Source organism: Copadichromis virginalis, linkage group LG8 (genome assembly GCF_057382275.1).
Source record: "Copadichromis virginalis isolate Kocher_CV1m ecotype Utaka linkage group LG8, C_Virginalis_male_GT1.1, whole genome shotgun sequence".
Taxonomy (NCBI): Eukaryota; Metazoa; Chordata; class Actinopteri; order Cichliformes; family Cichlidae; genus Copadichromis; species Copadichromis virginalis.
In genome coordinates, this window is record NC_140625.1 from 14,245,931 (window position 1) to 14,254,890 (window position 8,960).

Here is an 8,960-nt window from a genome sequence, read left to right on the forward strand (position 1 = left end):
TAAACTTTTAGGCATTACGCTGACGGAGGGATGGATGGACCATGAATGCTTTCTCATCCTTCTTGTCATGCACCATGGAAGTGTCTGAGGGGCTTTTCCACTTGGAATGGGGATACTGTGTCCACACTTCAGAGGTGGAGTTTCCAGCATCTCACCTGGGCCTCATCTGCAAACAATCAGCAGGAGGGCTTCTTAAACCAGCGCTGCCTGCTACTCCTCGCCAGTTTGTTCTGCCATCTCCAGTGGTAACTAGGCTTCCCCTCTGCTCCAGTTCTGGCGTGCTCCTTCCCTGTGTTTAACCTTGTTTTCCCTGTGTTTAGGTCTCCTCTGCCAACGTACTCATCCTACCCTCAAACTCCCTTACCCGTCCAGCAACTTCTTCTCCCTCTGTTGCAGAATTCCCGTTGGATTGTTCCCATCAGGAGCCAGGTGTTCAGTCTCTCGATAGCTTTTCCTCTGGTTCCTGCTGTCTGCTGACACTCCTAGCTCGAGCCACGTTCTCCATTCCCTCTCTAAAGTCTCATAAATAGTTTAACCATGTGCATTGAATCTGCATTTGGGTCTAAGCTTTCTATGCAGGGAAGAAATCATCACAGTGACATCTATTTAATTTTCAATTCAATTTTATTTAAAGAGCGCCAAATGACAGCAACAGTCACCTGAAGGCGCTTTATATTGTAAGATATACTTACAAAGAAAACCCCAACAATCATATGACCCCCTATGAGCAAGCACTTTGGCGACAGTGGGAAGGAAAAACTCCCTTTTAACAGGAAGAAACCTCCAGCAGAACCAGGCTCAGGGAGGGGCGGCCATCTGCTGCGACCGGTTGGGGAGGGGCAAGGAAAATAGTATAAAGACATGGAACAGAGACAGAGGTTAATAACAAGTACCATTCAGTGCAGAGAGGTCTATTAAACATAGTGGGTGAAGAAGAAACACCCAGTGCATCATGGGAATCCCCCGGCAGCCTAATGCTGGGCATACACTGTGCGATTTTTGGCCCATTTTGAGCCGATTTTTCAGTCGTGCGATCGTTTTGGGGATCGTCCCGAGTTTGGCCTTGATCAAACTTCTCACCCCTGCGAGTCAATCCTACAGTTTGATCAGGAGCCGAATAACGCGACTGAAAAATCGCAGCACAGTGTATGCCCAGCTTATTGCAGCATAGAGGATTCAGGATCACCTGAGTAGGCCATCAGATTACTGAAAGGATACTGAAAAAACCCGTCGAAGTAGTCTTAGTCTTCATTGCTGCTGGTCGACTCAATTGAACACCTCTGAAGTTTGCACACAGGCAAGTATTCCTCTTCTTGCTCAAAATCCTCTCGGGAACGCTTCCTCGAGCCTCCAGTTTCGTGTTCAAGCTCTTCGTGCGCATCTTCAAATACTTCAGAGTCATCATCGCTCCATCTCATTCTTTTGTTTGCTCCTAAATCTTCTTCATCCCTCTCTCTAGACCTCTTCCTGGAAACACCTGGCTGAGGGTCCTCTTCTGGGATGTACTGGCGAACATCCATGCGGCCTTCAAATGCCTCCTCATTTTCAATGCCACCAACATTGAAAATGATCACAACCACATCATTGTGATCCCTGTGCTGTTCATCGTTGTCACCATTGGCATTATTGTCCCTCACATGAATATTTTGAACATCGTCGTCGTCGTCATCGTCATCGTTGCCGTCGCCGTCGCCGCCGTCATTGTCGTCATTGTTGTCGTCATCGTCGTTGTCGTTGTCGTCATCGTCGTTGTCGTCGTCGTCGTCGTCATCGTCGTCATCGTCGTCGTCGTCATCGTCATCGTCGTCATCGTCATCGTCATCGTCTTCGTCCCCGTAAAGGTAATTGTCATATTGTGCCAGTACTGAAGCTATTAGCTCATCTAGATAGCAACAGTATTCATGGAGAGCGCGATACAGTCTGTTCAGGAAGCCATTAGCAGGTTCCTGATCTCCATTTGCCAACATTCGTGGGTTAACCTGTTGGCCTGCAAGATCATTAAATCTTTTAATTAACATCCATAACTATCTGCTGAAAATCTGTTTTTCATCAATTTCAAGACTGAGTACATGTGCTTACCGTTTTGGTTATTTTGTGGTCCGTCTCCACTTGCACTCATTTTGACTACAAGGAACACAAAACAACAATGATCACTAAACCTCAACCCAGAATGTTCAGAGAATTTGCTTTTTTTGTGATGACTTTAGGCTGCGTCCAAACGTACACGGCTATGTTTGAAAACGGACAATTTTCCTTTTTCGTTTAAAAAAAAATAATCCAGTCCACATGTGCAGTTTTGAAAAAATATCTCCTTCCACATCTAAACACTAAAAACAAAGTGAAACGCTGTCAAGAACACGCCAAATCTTAACCGTGTAGAAATGTTGGCCAATCAGAAGTCTAGAAGCCTGGGTGGGAAAACCTCATAAAACCTTACGTACTTCTGAGAAGTTTTTGTCTTTTTCTGGAAAAGCAGCTAATTTTGTGTTACTTTCACGTGCCTTCATCGTTTCAAATGTTAATAACTAAAGACAGACTCACAACTTTGGAATGGACTAAATGCATACAGCATACATAAATGTCATTTTTTTAAATTACATTTCTTCCAAACCGACGTCAGGATTTGGGTTGGGAGAGCGTCTGTGTTGAATGTAGAATCCACGTCTGATGTAAGCGTGTAAAAACTGCAGATACTAAGATTAACAGACACAGTATGTTGTCTACATCTGCCATTGTAGAAATTGATCTCATGTAAACAATAACGTGGCCACAGCGTGACTTCAACAGCGGCGCACACTTTTGACATTGCCTGAGTAAATGTCCGTTTTCCTCGTCCACACCTGAACACAAAAACGTGCTTTTTAAAAATCTCACCTTTCAGTGACTCAATCTGCTGTTTAGGTGTGGACGAAAGGCCCAAATGCAGAGACAAAGCTGCGCTTTCAAAAATAGCCGTGTACATGTGCACGTAGGCTCAGTTTCTCAGAAATTCTAATAGTTTGTTTGAGAACAAAACTTACGTCTTCTCTATTTTCCTAAATGAACAAAATAATCTGAGAAATAATCGTGTTAAAAAGAGCTTCTGTCACTCTAAGATATGATTAAGAACATTTTCTAATTTATGTATCATTTGTCAAATATTACATCAGCTGACAAATAGTTAAGTCTTCATTTGTTTTCCTGAATAATAGATCCACATCATCCTCTCTATGATGGAAAATATAGTCTAGTCTTGCACAATGTAAAGTACATAAATACTGTCCTGGCAAGCAGGGAAATCAGGCTTTATATATTTAAGTAAATGATCTTGAGTTTATAAACTGAAATTTGAGCTTACTTTAGTTCTTGGTAGATTACACAGCAGTTAATCCTCAGGGAAACGTCCAAATGTCACTAAATAGTGGTCTGCTTTCATTCGGTTGCAGTGTCTCTTCAGTTTTGTGTTCATATGCTGATGTTTTCATTCAAACATGCTTAAATGCTGTGATGTCACTTTAGCAGCAAAGACTGCGGAATGTGCAGAGATTCTTTTGACATCAAGTTGTTTGCTCAGATTTTGATATCTTTTAAATGGAGACAAAACAAAACGCTATGGCAACAAAACAACAAGCTGTTTCCAGTGCTTAATATTTAACATGTCTTTGTTATAAATTTTATTTGTACAAATCTGTGATGTTGATGTGCACAACGTGGGATTTAGACCTCGGAGGGTTAATCAACAAATCACGAAAAATTAGGTTTAAATTTCTGTTCATGACGGTGCAGATTTCTGACATTTTGTGTACTTGAAGCATTTAACAATTTGATTGTTTTCTAATAAAAACTGTGTGAAACTCAAGTTAGAACTGTGTTTGTAAATGAACCGTCCCATGTTGTGTAGCTTTCTGGATTTTATACTTATTGGGCTACATATTAATTTACTATACAGGCTATACAGTAGATAAAATCTAACCTCACATGTTTTATGTAACTAAAGTGTTTAATCATGTGGGCTACAGACAGTAATCAAGTTATGGACTGTATTGATATGAAAAACATGCATACTTAGTGCATTTGAATCATTTTAACCATATGTAACCACCTGCATGTCATGGTCCTGGGACTTCTACCTGGTTTTTTGTGTGTCTTGTATTGTTGTTGTTTGATGTCAGCTTTAGGGTCCCTCGGTTGTTCTGTTAAGATGTTGCTTATTTGATTTCCCCTCGTGACTTTACCCCCTGTGTGCCCCCTCTGTGTACCTGCCAGCCCCCATGCCTCGTTTCTCCTCCTTGTGTTTTATTCCATGTTTTCCCAGCCCGCTATGTCTGTGTTCTCTTCCAATCTGGTCTGCGTCTCTGTGTGCTTCCTGTTTTACTTTGATAGTCTCCCGTCAGTGTTGTGTTACTCCTGCCGTGTCTCGTTATGATTATCAGTGTCGCCTGTGTTCCCCGTGTGCTCCCACTTCCCTCGTTAACCCTCTGTGTATTTGTGTCCACGTCTCCTACATTACCTACATAATAGAGCTATAATAAATGTTTGTTTGGGGTTTTTTTAAGTACAGAAATCAGCTGCTAAAATAATTGTTTTGACTTTTTGGGAATGCTTTACGGTCTGTTCTGTAGGAACGCTGAATTAATATATTGACTGTCTGGCCCCTTCTGGCTATTTAATAGTTGCTGAAGGAGATTTTGTTCATCCCCAGCCAATCTCATCCATATTTATATAAAATCTAGCATACTCCACACCACACAAAGTCAGAAGCCAGTTAAAATCTGTATGTGGTACCTGAGGCGGTGCTGCACTGACCAGTTGTTTCTGGCTATTTGCTGGTTCAGCCTGCCTATCACTGCAACTCTTGGCTCTTATTGGTCAGGCTGGTGTGTGTGTGTGTGTGTGTGTGTGTGTGTGTGTGTGTGTGTGTGTGTGTGTGTGTGTGTGTGTGTGCATTGTAAAGACTTGATTCCCACAGTCCAAGTCAGGGTTTTAAAATGCGTTGCTGTCTCCATCCAGCATCAAAGCTGCATTGAAATTTCCTTCAATGAAATTTTGGCTCAAAGAAAAACAGTGTTGTTACTGTCAATCTCCAGTTAAAATAAAAGTGTAATTAAACCAAACGAAAGTAATGTACTAATGCTGGTCAAGACATTACCTGTAGCTGAGTGACATTTCCTCCAATTTCTGTTGGTGTCTGCAGTTTCCACTGGGGCTTAGTGTCTACTGCTACCCGACTGCACCACCATCCTCCACATTGCTATGCGTCCATTGGTGGTGCCAGCTGCTAGGATTTCTGAGTGTTGCAGAATTTTTAAAAAAGCAACGAGTTTTGTTTTTTTTAACCTATGCATTTGGAAACATTCAGGAATATGGTGATGGGAAAGAAAAAGGTGGTTTCCATGAAGTCTCCCTCTCGCATCCACCTTCCATACTGCCAAAGCTCCAGACTGTCAATAACAATAATAACAGTAATAGTTAACAGTTAATTTGCCTAGCACTTTCAAAACAGTTACAAAGTGTGTTAAAGAACACAATAAAATCTTAGTTAAAAACTCAAAAGAAAAGTTCAAAGAGTTAAAACATGAAACGGTTTGTTTTCTTTTTGCATTGAGCCAGGCTGCACGGACAGCTAAGAGTGTCTGATGTGCAGAATGCAGGCAGTGACTTGGTTCATAAAAAGTGACCAAATCTGTAACAAGGCTTGTACCCATGTATCGTATACCCAAAAGGTTGTGAGGAGGAGAATGATGATTTATTTCTTTGAATTTGTTATAAGTCTGGCAGCTGAGATTTAAATGAGCTGGAGGTGAAAGATGGACTTCTGGCTGAGATCCCAGTAGAAGGAATTACAATTATTCAAACACAATGAGATAAAAGGATTTAATGGGTGTGATAAATGTGGTTGCACTCACCTGTTCACGGCACCTGATGTTAATGAGCAGAAAGGTAGGGTGAGCATGAGGCGAAACCTTCTGTTGACTGCAGCTTGAGCGCAGCTTGAATCATTTTGATGCATCTTTTGGTTTATGTATACTTCTGCACTAAGTTATGCAATAGGCCAATGTTGAAATTTGGCATAGTAAATGGTGCAGTTATTTGTGCAGTCTGTGCATTTGTTTAATGGTTTGAGGCCGTGTGCCGATTTGTACAGTGGACAGTTGTATGTGGAATAAAAGTAGCAAATAGTACAGAGGTGTATCTCATGGGGCGATCGTGGCTCAAGAGTTGGGAGTTCGCCTTGTAATCGGAAGGTTGCCGGTTCGAGCCCCGGCTTGGACAGTCTCGGTCGTTGTGTCCTTGGGCAAGACACTTCACCCGTTGCCGCCTGGTGGTGGTCAGAGGGTCCGGTGGTGCCAGTGTCCGGCAGCCTCGCCTCTGTCAGTGCGCCCCAGGGTGGCTGTGGCTACATTGTAGCTTGCCATCACCAGTGTGTGAATGGGTGGATGACAGGTTGTGTAAAGCGCTTTGGGGTCCTTAGGGACTAGAAAAGCGCTATACAAATACAGGCCATTTACCATTTACTGTTGCACGTCATCTGTGTCCTCATGTTTAGCCTGCCGCGGCCGTTGGTTGGAGGAGCCGCAATAGTTTGGAAAGGAAGGAAGCAGTAAGGTCAGTTTCCATTCTGGGTTTTCAGCATTAATAAAGAAACCTGCAACAAGGTGAGTAATGTTTGAGGTCCAAAAGAAATCAACACAGAGAAATTTTTACAGTGCTTTTCTACTCTACCTGAACATTCAAAGCGCTCTATACAGGTTGCCTCATTCACACCTGTTCATAGAAGCCCTTTTTCTGTGCTTTCTACCTAACATTCACACACATTCATACTCTGATGAATGCATCAGAGAGTGACTTGGGGTTAATGTCTTGCCCAAGGACAGTTAGCATGCAGTCTGGAGCAGCCAGGGATCGATCCAAAAACCATCTGATTAGTAGATGACCTGCTCCACCTCCTGAGCCACAGCCACCCCTTTCAGAGGTAAAGAATGATTTAGAAAGTAAGTACAGTAATTTTTTGAGGTGATTTGATTAAAAAAAAAATCATTTTTGCTTCTAATTACATAATTAAGGTGTAATTATATCTTCCAACAAATTGATACATAAACGTATCATTTATCTACTAAAAATACATAGGAGCTGGCGTCATGTTGTGGAAGCTGCCATCTTGCCCCACCATCATACACTGGCTGAGATGGGCATCGCTGCGCCGCCTTTTCATGTTTTATGTAAGTGGATTTATACATTACTTTGAATTTAAAGATGTCAAATAGCTCTTTCACACTACATATGACTATTTCACATTTGTACATGTATATTTTGGTGATCTCTTTCTCAGTATGTTTTTCTTCTTATGGAAATAAGCTAATTTTAAACCAGTTAATGTTAGGCTCCAGTGTCCTAAGAAATCACACCTTTCCCCTGATAAACAAATTGATTGGATTCTCTCATTGTGTGGGAATTGATTATCAATTACAACTTCAATGAGCCACTTCAAAGAAAGTTTCACCCGCGTGGGCAGCAACAGAAAGTCCAGATGTGGAAACAGAAGGTTTCCACATTAAAATATCGATATTTGAATCATTTTGGGGTAAATTGTAGTTTTTCATTAACAGGAACACAGTGGAAAGAAACTATCATTCAGATTGTCTACATTGGAAAGAACTACTCCCTCTTCCGCCTTTTATAGTCATGTGTGAAATACGGCTGTATAAATGTGTGGCAGCCTGTGGCGTGCGCACTCACAACAATGGCTGAGCGTAACTGGAGTCATGTGCGCACGTATTTTACATCCACAAACAGCCCAGACGTGGTTTGCGATACATGTGGCAAGAAAGTGAGGTGTTGTGGCAACACCACTAACCTTGTCAAACACCTCAAAGTAAATCATATCACAGAATATGACGAGCTTATGTTGAGGCAAACTGAAGAGGAGGAGAAGGACGGGTGCTGCTAGGGTGAGACAGACGTCTCTCAGGGAGTCCTTTAGTGCTGCAGGCAGGCAAGGTGTTCACATAGTGCACAACTTCAGGTTTTTGATTTCTATATGATGAATTCTGCATTATTAAGTGATAAGAACAAGTAATCTGATGTCCTGTAATGATTATGACGCTATAATTTGAGATACAATAAAAGAGTAAAGTTTTTGTACAAAGTATCGGAGCAGTATCGTCGATACCACCCTGAATTTTACGTGGTATGGGATCGGAAAGGAAATCAGTGGTATCACACATCACTAGTGATCAAATGTCAGGCCAAGCTGGAACTGATTCCTGTCTTCTGTAACTTCTACAACACTGTCCAATAGAGACACGTGAATGAACTGCAGCGTCATTAAAAACACTGATGATCTTTATTTAAAAATGTAATACATTTACATCTGAATAAACTTTTAGGCATTACGCTGACGGAGGGATGGATGGACCATGAATGCTTTCTCATCCTTCTTGTCATGCACCATGGAAGTGTCTGAGGGGCTTTTCCACTTGGAATGGGGATACTGTGTCCACACTTCAGAGGTGGAGTTTCCAGCATCTCACCTGGGCCTCATCTGCAAACAATCAGCAGGAGGGCTTCTTAAACCAGCGCTGCCTGCTACTCCTCGCCAGTTTGTTCTGCCATCTCCAGTGGTAACTAGGCTTCCCCTCTGCTCCAGTTCTGGCGTGCTCCTTCCCTGTGTTTAACCTTGTTTTCCCTGTGTTTAGGTCTCCTCTGCCAACATACTCATCCTACCCTCAAACTCCCTTACCCGTCCAGCAACTTCTTCTCCCTCTGTTGCAGAATTCCCGTTGGATTGTTCCCATCAGGAGCCAGGTGTTCAGTCTCTCGATAGCTTTTCCTCTGGTTCCTGCTGTCTGCTGACACTCCTAGCTCGAGCCACGTTCTCCATTCCCTCTCTAAAGTCTCATAAATAGTTTAACCATGTGCATTGAATCTGCATTTGGGTCTAAGCTTTCTATGCAGGGAAGAAATCATCACAGTGACATCTA

At 42.3% G+C, this 8,960-nt stretch overlaps 1 protein-coding gene across 1 annotated transcript; it reads right to left on the reverse strand.

Annotated features, from left to right (window-relative positions):
• Nucleotides 1-605: 605 nt before the first annotated feature.
• LOC146702948 (uncharacterized) lies at nt 606-3,817 on the reverse strand. The gene is made up of 2 exons (XM_085466016.1): nt 3,338-3,817; nt 606-2,124 (listed from the first exon to the last, which is right to left on the reverse strand). The coding sequence occupies exon 2, from the start codon at nt 2,016-2,018 to the stop codon at nt 1,242-1,244; it is 777 nt and encodes a 258-aa protein (XP_085322142.1). The 5' UTR covers nt 2,019-2,124; nt 3,338-3,817; the 3' UTR covers nt 606-1,241.
• Nucleotides 3,818-8,960: the final 5,143 nt, after the last annotated feature.

Bases quoted from the DNA above. Each gene is read 5' to 3' on its own strand.
- LOC146702948 (XM_085466016.1), bottom strand. From the start codon at position 2,018: ATGTTAATTAAAAGATTTAATGATCTTGCAGGCCAACAGGTTAACCCA.